Source organism: Rhinatrema bivittatum, chromosome 15, assembly GCF_901001135.1.
Source record: "Rhinatrema bivittatum chromosome 15, aRhiBiv1.1, whole genome shotgun sequence".
Classification (NCBI taxonomy): Eukaryota; Metazoa; Chordata; class Amphibia; order Gymnophiona; family Rhinatrematidae; genus Rhinatrema; species Rhinatrema bivittatum.
The window spans coordinates 65,608,326-65,620,280 of record NC_042629.1 but is presented as its reverse complement, the minus strand read 5'-3'; the positions used below and the strand labels follow the sequence as shown (position 1 = coordinate 65,620,280).

General features: G+C 46.4%; 1 protein-coding gene across 5 annotated transcripts in view; it reads left to right on the top strand.

Moving 5' to 3' along the window:
- Positions 1-653: 653 nt before the first annotated feature.
- LOC115076472 overlaps positions 654-11,955 on the top strand; it is an 85,367-nt gene continuing 74,065 nt past the window's right edge. For 2 of the 5 annotated variants that reach the window (XM_029577994.1, XM_029577993.1), the window contains exons 1-2: positions 698-852; positions 9,442-9,643. Coding sequence is in view for 3 of the 5 variants with exons in the window: in XM_029577992.1 (XP_029433852.1) it covers positions 787-852 (66 nt within the window). In the remaining 2 variants the exon portion in view is untranslated. Of the gene's footprint in view, positions 853-9,441; positions 9,644-11,955 lie in introns of all 5 variants that reach the window. The other 3 variants (XM_029577991.1, XM_029577990.1, XM_029577992.1) reach the window with 2 other exon arrangements.

The following is an 11,955-nucleotide window of genomic DNA, read 5'->3' as shown; positions in this document are numbered from 1 at the left end:
AGTTTCAAGGAAACAAGTAAAAAAGGTTGAAGATCTTAGCAAAATACAGAAGTGCGACGGTGATGGAGTACAGCAATTTGCTAAAAAAACAACACAACAGCCGCTGTTGGCGAGTTCAGCATGTCACACAGGATCAGTTCATGTGCTCATCGCTATCACTTTCTGGTCTCTCTTTTCGGCTACAATGAATCAGGGCTGAGGGCTGCCCCTTCTTGGTCTCAGGGCTGAGACTCAGGAGCTGTACAACATGGCAGGGGAGAGGAGGGGGTTAATGCCGTCACGCCTTCTCACTGGGGGGGTATGAAACCGTGTGGATCCTGGATAAACTGGGAATCTTATGCATCTCCGAGCAAAAAATAAAAATAAACTCGTATCAAACACAGCACTCCCCCCCCCCCAAAAAAAGTAACGTAGCCGGGAGGCAGAGGAAACGCTTGGGAAAAAAACAGCAAAGCAGGTTCCGACTTGGTCCTGCTAAAACGATCACAGGCCAGAGATTTGGGGAGGGGGAGAAAAGGAGCCACAGATTCCCCCTCCCAAGATATCAAAATGCAAAGGGGCGGGAGAGAGGAGGGCAGCGTGCAGCTCGGCCCCGGCCCTGCTGCTGCTGCCTGTCGCTTTAAGGCCATTGGTTAGCACGGGGGTGGGGGGAGGGGGAGCTCCCCGGGTGCTTCCTGTTTGCGATTCCGCTATGAAAGCTGCAGGTCCGGCCGGCGCAATCCCGCGGGAGGAGCAGCAGCAGCAGCAGGCGGCGGCGGCCGCTGCTGTGCGCCGGCCCCGAAAGCCATGAACTTCCTACGCAGGAGCCTCCGCTTCTCGGGCCGGAGCAAGTCCGAAAGGGAGCCCGAGCAGGTACCGTCCTGACTGCTGTCAATAAAACGCGAGGGGAGCGCAGGCAGCGGTGAGGGAGAGGAGATGTTACCGACCTAGACTTGTTCGGTAATGTAACCCCGGGAAGGTTATGCGGATTGTGCAGGAAGCAGAGGAGCTCATCTCTTTGGGAAGTCAGGAGATCGGCGGTGGTTTGCACTGATTTGTGAGCCTTTAACATTGTATTTCCAGTGCCTGGAACTGGCCGTTACAGTACATACGGATGGTTTGGAAAGCATTTGTGCTGTCAACATAAAATATGACCAAGGACTGGTTTGAGAAACAAGGGGTCGCTATATCTGTTTTGAGTGTTAAATGAATACATATTCCCAGGGAGGGTTGCTCCTCTCCGGCCCTTTTGCCCCATATTTAATATTGTATTTATTTATTTATTTTATTTATTTATTTAAGAGTTTTTGTATACCGGGATAAGTTGGGAGCATCATCTCGGTTCACAGATAACTAAACATGGCAACAGGCTTTACATAGAACGAGATACAAGGTGAATGTTAAAAAAAGGTAACCATAATAAACTTGAGCAAGTAAACAATAGGCTATAAGAGAACTATAAAACAATATAAAACAATAGTAAACAATAGGCTATAAGAGAACTATAAAACAATATAAAACAATAGTAAACAATAGGCTATAAGAGAACTATAAAACAATATAAAACAATAGTAAACAATAGGCTATAAGAGAACTATAAAACAATAGGCTATAAGAGAACTATAATAGGCTATATATAGGGAACTTATTACAAGGTGGCGTTGATATATGGCAGTAATGCATGAAGACCAATAACAGTTTAAGTTTTACAGAGAATAAAATTGAAACATGTGAGATCATAGAGGGTAAACAATGAATGTTAGCAACAGGTAATATAAAAGGGAGCTAAAGCAGAGAGAGGGAGGTGAATAATTGCATAATCCAGATTTTTGTAGTACTGCTTTGAATAATTATTTTTTTATATGCCTCTTCATTATTTTTGGCTTGCTCCTTTTAGGACAACATTTCTGAATTCAGCATTGGATGAAAGCCCACAGACCTAGCTATTGTATCCACCAGGAATGTAGTTCAGGTGCCTGGGCAGATGAAACACCTATGAATTCTCTCCACTGAGCTGCTTATCCAGCCTGGGGCTATGTGTACCCTGCCTGGGCATCTCTGTTTCCTTTCCCGGATGAACAAGTCCTAAGGCAATGGTGATATGTTTCAGGGACAGGTCTGACCAGAGCTTTAACTGAAAGACTGACCTCATGTAACAAAGGTCAGGTATGAAGAAGTTACTTAATTGGACTCTCGGACTTCTCTAATAAAGCCGCAGTGGCCCCTCTGCCAGCCTTGTGCCATGGGAATGACTGACTTACCTTTGCAGCCTCAGCACTAGTAGAAGTGAAACTACAGATTCCGATTTAGCCCATTTATTTAAAAAAAAAAAAAAAAAAAAAAAAAGTCTTACCATTGTTTTGATTTCTTGATGTTGGGGTATGTGTTTTGTTTTTTTGTTTTGGGCTTGCTGTTGGTGTGTGTAACTAAACCATGTGTCTGATACTGTGGGAGGTTAATGATTAAGAGAACCAGCACAGTTAGGACATAAGGAGAGAGGTTGCTGTGAGGAAATGTGTACTGAGTAGGGAAGTGGTATGAGGATAAAATACAGCTTTGGAAGTGTGGGACTAGAAGGGATAATTTTAAAATTTTGCAAACGGAGTTTCCCTCTGAAAAGTTGGAGTTGGCAAGGATCACAGTACTTTTTATAAAGAACTTTCTCCATTTTATAGGAGGTGCAAGATACATAGAGGATTTCCAATTGATCTTGCACATTCAGGCCAATACAGAAAAACCCGCGGGAGAGCCCAGGCGTGCGATTCAGTAAAATAAAATATGAAAAGGACGCGCTAGGGACACTAGTGCGTCCCTAGCGCCTCCTTTTTGAAAGAAGCGGCGGCTGTCAGCGGGTTTGACAGCCGATGCTCAATTTTTTCGGCGTCTGTTCTCGAGCCCACTGACAGCCACGGGCTCGGAAATTGGACACCGGCAAAATTGAGTGGCCGTCTTAGGCCGTGGGCAGATTTTACATTTTTTTAAATTAAAAAAAAAGGCCTCCGACTTAATATCGCTATGATATTAGGTCGGAGGGTGTACAGAAAAGCAGTTGTTTTTTTTTCTGCTTTTCTGTACATTTCCCCAGTGCTGGCTGACATTAAAATGTGTATAAGGAGTAAAAATAGCGCATCGAAAACGCGCAGGCTAACAGTGCGCTCTGCCGGAGCGCACTTTACTGAATCGGCCTGATTGGGATTTACCTTTCGTACTACCTTAACACTGCTCTGGGCTCTCCATCCTGACAGCACTATTCTTTGGTTCACATTGGGGGTGAGAGTACTAATCTTTAAACATTGCCAATTAGTCAAGTTAACTTGTTTTTAAAGCAGCTATAACTATTTTAAATTGTAACCCAAATGTAACTGTAATTCTCTTTTGATCGTAATCTGCCTTGAGATTATTTTAGGAAAAGGCACAATATCAAACGAAAATTGTCCTTCCTGCTATTCTAGCAACACAACTACTAGTTTGTCTGCTTAGATTGGGGGAGCAAGGGCTAGGGAGGTCATATTAATGGGGGGGCTGATTCCACACTAAAACCCAAATCATTTTTGGAGGGATGGGAACTGCCCCTCTATTCCGCCTGCCCCCTCCAAAAGTAAGCCCATGATAAAAATATAAGGTTCACCCCCTCCCTCCGGCCGACGGGAGATCCTAGCGACATAGTTCCACCAGGGCAGTAGGTGAAATGGTAGGATGAAGGTGCCTGCACACTTCTGTGTGATATTTGTAAGGGAAAAGGAAAACCCAGATGGAATACGATGCAAGGCTCAGTTTTTGCACCTGAATTTGTCCATCTGACATTACGTAAGCAAATGGTCCCTGCTCTACAACTTCTAAAGTTACTAGCAAGAATTCCTTTCTTACCCAATTAGTAAGTTATCGGATGGTTAAAATGGATTGCTTGGTTCCTGCTCTGTGGTTGCCACTTATGGCTGTGTCGTAAGAACCAAAGAACACAAGAGCATACGCTGCACTCGGCAACAATCATTTTAAAGCAAGACAAGTGCAGAAAGCATTTCAGGGTCCATATAATCTCCAAATACAGTTTTATTTTTCATCCAAAACGGCAACTCCACTGTTTCAACAATTACACTTTCAAAGGGTCCCCCGACACGGACCCGTGTTTCGCCGAGGCTGCTTCGGGAGGGACAATAGTTTTGAAAATAATCGTAGTGATTGATGATAACTCTTGAAACAGTGGAGTTGCCGTTCTGGATGAAAAATAAAACCGTATTTGGAGATTATATGGACTATGAAATGTTTTCTGCACTTGTCTTGCTTTAAATGTGTCATAAGAACCGCCATACTGGATCAGACCAAGGGCCCATCAGGTTCCGTGGCAAATCAGTGCCAGGCAAGGTCCCAAATTATAGACAGAAGCCATGCAGCTTATGCCCAGGGGTAAGCAGTGGCACTGTCTGATGTTGCCTGAAGAAAGAGAACGCAGCTTTTGCTTCACAAGCCATTTTCCCTGGATGACAGGACGAGAAGACGGTGGGTTGCTGCATCCCTCGCCAAGGTTGGGATGTGAGGCCGCATCCCTCACCAGAGGACGTGCCGTAGTGATTCTAGCAAGAGAGGTGACAGTGGCAAGCTGGAGAATGAGAGTAGTGGGGCCTGTAGCTTTTTGTAGGGTATAGAGATGTGCAAGGTTGACTTCTTGAAATACTGCGCTGGCGGCTAGACTAACCGTAGCTCTTCAGATTTTGTTTCCCCCTCCCTCAAGCAATCTGCATGGGCTACCAGAGATCCCAGGAAGCTTTTCTCCATCGGTGGCACCTTAATGTTAGCAAGAGGGGGGGGTGTCACCCAAGATGCAGGAGCATGTCATCGCTTATCTCCCTTCCCTTCTCCCCACCCGGGGGAGACTGGCGTAGTGTTTTTCTAACCTTTAGACTCTGATTCCTTAGTTAGGCTTTAACTTCCTTTCATTGGTGGCGTTTGGAGTTTCTGTGTTAAAGCAGTGACATTAGTTTTGGGGCCTGTTCACCCCCTGGCAGTTCCCCCCCCCCCCCCCCCTCCAGGAGGCATCATCATGTCTTGGAATATCAGGTTTTCCTGACTATTAACCGGCGTAAAAGAGTAGATTTAGCTGCTGCTTGGTGCGTTTTCACTGAATAAAGAAATGGAGCCTGCCTGTGATGCTCTGTTATCAGGCTCCTCCTCATCCCACCCAGCAAAGGCCCTGTTTGCTCACTTCGCTTACTCCCCGAGGCCTCTACCAGAGAACCTACCTCCTTCAGCTCAGAACAGGAGTTAGGCACGGGCAGCTCTTCCGAGCATACAACAGAGGAGGTTTTTATAAGGTTGCATCTTTTAATTAACTTTTATCGCCAGCTGGCAGATGTGACTTCTTCACCTCCTGCCCCTGCTTCCTCTCTCTCCTCTCCTCGACCTCCGGGGAGATAGTGGGGAGGACTGGCAATTCAGAGAGCGCAGGGTGTTAACAAAACTTCAGAGAGATGCAGCACTGGCCTATGGCCTTCCCGTGATTTCCTTACCTGCTTTTATACTATCTGAACCCCTTGGCATGGAATTGGTAAAAAATCTTTGGAGTGGGGGAGGGAGGAGGGTTCTGTTTTGAAGCAGTTTCTGGCTGCGTTTAAAGAGACCCGTTCCACCATGGCTGCGGCACTGGTTTGGTGACAATCCGCCAGCTTGCACAAGCAACTCCCCGCGCTCTCTTAATGCCGCCTTCTCGTTTCCATTCCCCCCGCAAACCTGCGGTACCTGCGCGCCCACCCAGCATCCTCTAAGCTTAGGGAAAAAACCCCAAACGTCTGCCAAGGGGAAGCGATTTTTATGAACGTTTATTTGTTGTTTTGTGAGTTTAGCTCCCGCCTTTTCCTTGTAGCTCAAGGCGAGTTGCATCCAGGCAGAGTTAGGTGTTTTACTTTTTATTTATTATTTATAGTCTGCTTTTCGGCACTTCAGAGTGGATTGCATTCAAGAACTGTAGGTATTTCCCTGCCCCAGGAGGCTCACACCGAAGGACTGAGGTAGAAAGGCCGTTCTCTCGTTCTGTGTAAATGTAGCTACTATTGTAGCAATTTTCAAAAGCAGTTTACTCACGTAAATCCTATGGGCGTATATTGTAGGAATTTCAAAAGCCCGCCTACACAGGCAGAGTGCAATTGCACGTGTAAAATCCATTTTTAAGCGTGTAAATGCTTTTGAAAATCAGGCCCTCTGTGTCTGTGGGGAAAAATGCTTAGTGAATGACTCCTGTGCCTGAGGCAGTGGAGGGTGAAGGGACTTGCCCAAGGTCACAAGGAGCAGCAGTGGGATCTGAACCACTGCTCTAACCCAGGGCACCCGGTGCAAGGGGATTGGGTGCCCAAGGCACCTTCAGCCTTGCCCCGCCCCCAGTTGCAGCCCTGACTCTAGGGGCAGGGACCACATGCCGCCATTCTCCCCCCCCCCCCCCCTCTCACAAAACACCTGGTCCAGCGAGGAGCCTGCGAGCGATCTGCTGCTCCCGGGGCCTCGGCTGCCACTAATCGAAATGGTGCCTGTGGCCTTCAGCCCCTACCATGTGACAGGGGCTATCGGTGCCATTGGTTCGCTCCTGTCACATGGTAGGGGCTAAAGGCCACCGGCGCCATTTTGGTTAGTGGCAGCCGAGACCCCGGGAGCGGCAGATCGCTCCCGGGGTCTCCGCTGGGCTACCAGGGGGGGCGTCTGGAGGGTGGCAGGGTGAGGTGGGGGCTGGGCAGAATTTTGAAGGGGCACTTTTTTTGCCCTTTCAAAATTCTGCCGCCTGAAGTGGCCACACGCGGCGGCGGCGCCCCCTAAATCTCTGCTCCCTAGGCACAGGCCTAGCTCGCCTAGTGGTTCCTCCGGCCCTGCTCTAACCACTAGGCTAATGGAGTAGAAGTAAAAAAAAAATAAAAATTGCAGCCCATGGTTTTCCTGTTATTCATCTGATTGGGAAGATTATTTCCGCCTGTGACCTTGTTTCTACAGACAAACCAGTGAAACAGATTGAGGGGAAAATTGAGCTGCAACTGTTGGGGAGGTTGGTTACTCTACACACTTTGGTGGTGAAGCATTACCGGGTAAATGTCACGCTCGCTCCTGGGAGGAGTGCACTCCTCGCAAATCTGGATCACCATGGAGTTGTAGAGGGTCGCAGTTTGGGAGCGACTCCAAAAGCTTACGTCAAGCATCCTGTTTTTGTAATGTGGCGTTGCGCAACCTTAGCAGAATCTGTGCTTTACAGGGTTTTATGCGTTGCCATTCATTTGATTTTTTTTTTTTTTTTGTTGTCTTATTACTTTTCCCGTTATTTAAGTTAATATGTACGACAGCTTAACGTTGTGCAATCCTGTATTGTTCAGTTAACTCTAAGCGCCATTAAGGTTTTTGTGGTGGTGATACTGAATCCGTTGGGCAACCTCAAACCTGTCTAAATGCGTTGCACAACAGACCTGGAATTTTCGAGATGGATTTTGCATTCCAGCTGGAAGTTTTGAGTCTCAAGTATGTTTTGGCGTTGGTACTGAAAAGGTTGCGCAGAGCGGGGGACCATTACTTGTGGCTAGCTGTCTAGTTAAGGCACGTTCGAGACGGAACATGGATCGTCTACGGAAACACCTGGTAAACACAAGTAAATCCCATTTTAGCTTAAACCTGTTTACGTTTACTGGGCTAGGGGTACTAAGGGGATTTCTCCATTGGTGGGTGCAAGCCCCATGTCCTTACAAAATCTGACTTCTTCCCAAAAGCTCAGAATACATTGCAGTGAAGGAGAAACGAGAGTCTGCTGGCTAAAGACTGTAACTTTCTTTGTTCCTGGTGCTTTGCTTCCTCTTTCGAGCAGCTAAGTGTGGCCAGACTGGGTGGTGCCAAAACCTTAATAGAAGCTGATAAAACACATTAGCCAAGGCATTGTAAAGCTTTTTCATGGGCTAAGCATGATGAAAGGAGGAAAGTCTGAAACAGCCAACCAAATTGTCTGACCTTTTTTATTTTTGTTCCTCTTCGCGGAAACGACATCTGTGTAAAAAGGCCGAATATTATATATTAATTCTTTCGTTTTTGCCCCGCTAGTTCCCTTTCATTCCTTTTGGGTTTGCAGTTCAATCAGAACCAGCGTCACCATCTACTGGACTATGCCGCCTTGTGCATTCATTTCCAACTACCCTGGGGGCTGGGGGTTTCCCGCTCTTTTTTATCCCCCAGTTCATCGTTAACTGGCCAATACAGTAAAAACCACGGGAGAGCGGGCGCTCCGAGGCGAGTGCCCGCTCTCCCGACGGGCGCCCAGGCCACTCTCCTGGGCGCGCGATCCAGTATTTAAATGAGGGCCTGCGGTAAAAGGCACTAGGGACACTAGCGCATCCCTAGCGCCTCCTTTTTGACAGAAGCGGCGGCTGTCAGCGGGTTTGACAGCCAACACTCAATTTTACCGGCATCTGTTCTCTAACCTGCTGACAGCCACAGGTTCGGAAAACGGACGCTGGCTAAATTGAGCGTCCGTCTTCCAACCCGCGGGCAGATTTTAAATTTTTTTAAAGTTTTGGAGCCTCCGACTTATTATCGCTATGATAGTAAGTCGGACAGAAAAGCAGTTTTTTCTGCTTTTCTGTACACTTTCCCTGTGCCAGCCAAAATTAACCTCTGCCTTTGGGCAGGCGTTAATTTCTGAAAGTAAAATGTGCAGCTTGGCTGCACATTTTACTTTCTGTATCGCGCGGGAATGACTAATAGGGCCATCAACAATTATTTGCATGTTGCGGGCGCTATTAGTTGTGGGGGTGGGTTTGGCAGCACGTTTTCGACGCGCTATTACCTTTACTGTATAAGGGGTAAAAATAGAGCGTCAAACACATGGCCGAACCAGGGCTAAAGGTGCGCCATACTGAATCGGCCCGTAAGTTTCTTTTTGCTTTGCTTATAATAAAGTTAGAATAAGAGACTTCCAAAATGCTGTTACAATAAGTTCAGTTTCTATATTTTATAGTATATCAGGTCCTTGTGTAAGAAAGCTCCAGCATCTGTACAAATGCAAGGCCTTTATTTATTGTGGGCTAGATTCTCAAGAGAGCTGATATTTACAAAAAGAAACCTTCTTGTTCCTGCCTCTAATTGTATTGTTGTGATCTCCGTACTGTGGGGCCTGCCCTCTTTCTTGCTAATTGGGCATGAATGGTCCCTAAACCTGCAGCTTTGTCCTTGGCTCTGAGCCTAATAAAGGACAAGCTGTCACCTAGTGACTTGTTAACCCAGTATAATAAGCAATTGTCAGAAAAAAAGGGAACTTAAATATCCTATCTCTTGCTTCACCAGCTCTCGCCTTCTTTTTTTAGGAAGAAGGCACCAGTGTGGTCTTCATGGTACAAGAAAGATAGGCTGACAGGCACCTAGCTCCCCTGTAGTCTGCCCAAATTACTTCCTGTTGCATGCCAGAGACTCCAGGTCATTTCTGACTCTTCTGGTTTGTTTGTTTTTTTTTAGTGGCCAGGGATGGGCTGTGCTTGTCCCCTCCTTTCTGCTAATCTACCTCCTCTGTGAGTACAAGCTCTCATGCTGCCAGGAGTCCGGTCCCTCTTCTGACAGTCACCGAGGGGAGTTCTTGATTTAACCGTTTGCCGCTGGGCGAGCTGCTTATCTGCTGTGGTATCCTAAGGACCCTCTGCCCTGGGTAGAGCTCTTGTCAGTGAGTATCCTAGAGATGGCCCCCTGTGCTTTCATCTGCCACTGCTAGAGGGAAGGAGTTTAGACTTTTATATCTGGCACGAGGCCCACGCGCTGCCGCCAGTGTCCGTGTGCTTGATTTGTAAGTATGCAAGCAATGTGCCATGATAGAGCGTATGAGAAGCCATTGTTGCATACTCCTATCAGGTGTGAGGCATGAGATGATGCCACCTTAAATTAACTGGCAAGCATGGCAGTCTCTCTCTCTTAGTACCTCTAGGGTATATCTTTGGGGTGGTTTTTTTTATGTCTCCTTTCTGACACAATACTTTTCTTCCTGCTGCTTTGGGTTTCCAGCTCAGTCGGAACCGGGGCTTTGGATCTGGTCCATTGGTAACTACCTGGGGATTTTCTGCCGTGGCAGCTCGCGGCTGGGGGACCGTGCACCAGGTCCTCTCCTTCCGGAGCCCCCGCAGCCATGAGCCATCCCCAGTCCTGGTGTGGAGGGCCCGAGCCAGGAATTGCTCTGGTGACCTCCACCTGTCCGTGCACAGCCCATTTACTGCCTGGGCATGTGATCTGGTCTGACCGAGAGGGAGCTCCGTTCCTGCTCATCTTATAACTGTATGTCGGGCACCTGCGGAGATGGCACTGCTGCGTTTCTTTAGGGGGGGGGGGGAATGAGATCAGCACTCCTTGCAGACAGAGAGGGACTCTGAAGATAGCGCTAGGGAAAATGCATGTTAGTTAACATGGTTAGAAGAACGGATATCCTCCTTCTTCACTACCTGCCACACTGCCTGCCGTTTTGCTTTTTGCTGTAACTGAATTTCATGGAATCTATTTCACAAGATCAGTTTAGGTTCTTGTTGCAGAAGCCTGCGCAGCTGCATTTAGGAGGTCTGAGATCTTGAAACTTGACATCTGGTCGTGCTTTCTCGTTGACCAAGTAATTTGTCCGACTGCTTGTGGGCGAGGGTATTTTAGGGGATAGGTGAGAATATGGCGACGAAATTAAAAACAAGGCCAATGGAATTTAATGAGCTGAACTAGGATGTAATACAGGGCAGTTCTCTCTGGAGCCCCTTACAGTTTTATGGAAGCGTCCAAGGAGAGGTTGGTTTGTTGTCAGATTTTAGTTCAGCAGTTTCCCAGTCGCCTTCCTCTCCTGATGATAGTCTAGCAGAATTTACCCCATTGTATTATCAGCATGAGCTCCCAGGTGATGCTGTGATAGCAGTGGGTGACTCAGCTGCCCATCCCCCTCCAACGCACCCCTCTGCTGAAACTTTTCAGTTCACAGATCTAGGTTGCCCATGAAAAAAGTAATGCAAGTTGAGAATTAGATCCCAGCTCACCAGCCAGTTAGTATAACCACTAGGCCTTCAGGCAAGCCGATATTTTATTACGTTGGTTAGACCCTTAATTCAAGGGACTTTAAGCCACATACAGCAATAAAATAATGCCAACAACAAGAAACACGAAATAATCAATGATGAGAGCCTACAGGCTGGGAGAAGCAAGCAGCACACTACCCACAAGCAGGACATTATCAAGAAAGTGTTTAAAAAGCTAAATTGGATGGTCAGTGAAAGAATTCTAGCACGCACATTATCATAGATATCAACTCAACTTTATTGAGAAGACACCCATAAGAAGACAGAACACCCCTTGATTTTCTTTATTTATTTATTTATTTAAACATTTTTATATACCGGCATTAGTTGTGGACATCATACCGGTTTACAATGAACGGATTAAGCTTGGAAATTACATTTTAACAGGGAAAACGAACTGGGAGAAGGGTAACAAGATATAGCTAAGAAAAGACAGGATAACAAAAACGAGGTTTCTCAAGATGAGGATAGAGAGTATAACAAAATATAGTTATAGTTCCTCAATGTGAGGAAAAAAGAGTAGACGCAATGTGGTCTACTAATTGAGACCATGAGGAAGCATTTTATTCTGGGTATGCTTGTTTGAACAAGCATACCCATACAACATTCACCTCTATTGATGTCTGTGACATTAATTGAGGTCACAAATACCTTTCTCCATAATTCCTGCAGAACAGGAGTTGGATACAAAAGCATTGATTAGTGAAGCTATTTATGAATGTCTTCATGTTATTTTTCCCCTTTAAGGAAACCATTTATCTATTCAGATAATTTGCTTCCCGTGACTGTTTTTGTTTCTTCATATTGTTATGCATCAGGTCAGGCCTGTTTACTGGTGACAGGTGTGTGCATAAATCATCGCTGGTAGCTGGTGTCGTGTTGGTAAACCTACATAAGTTAACATCTGATCTGGATCTGGCTGTTTTATAAATTGACC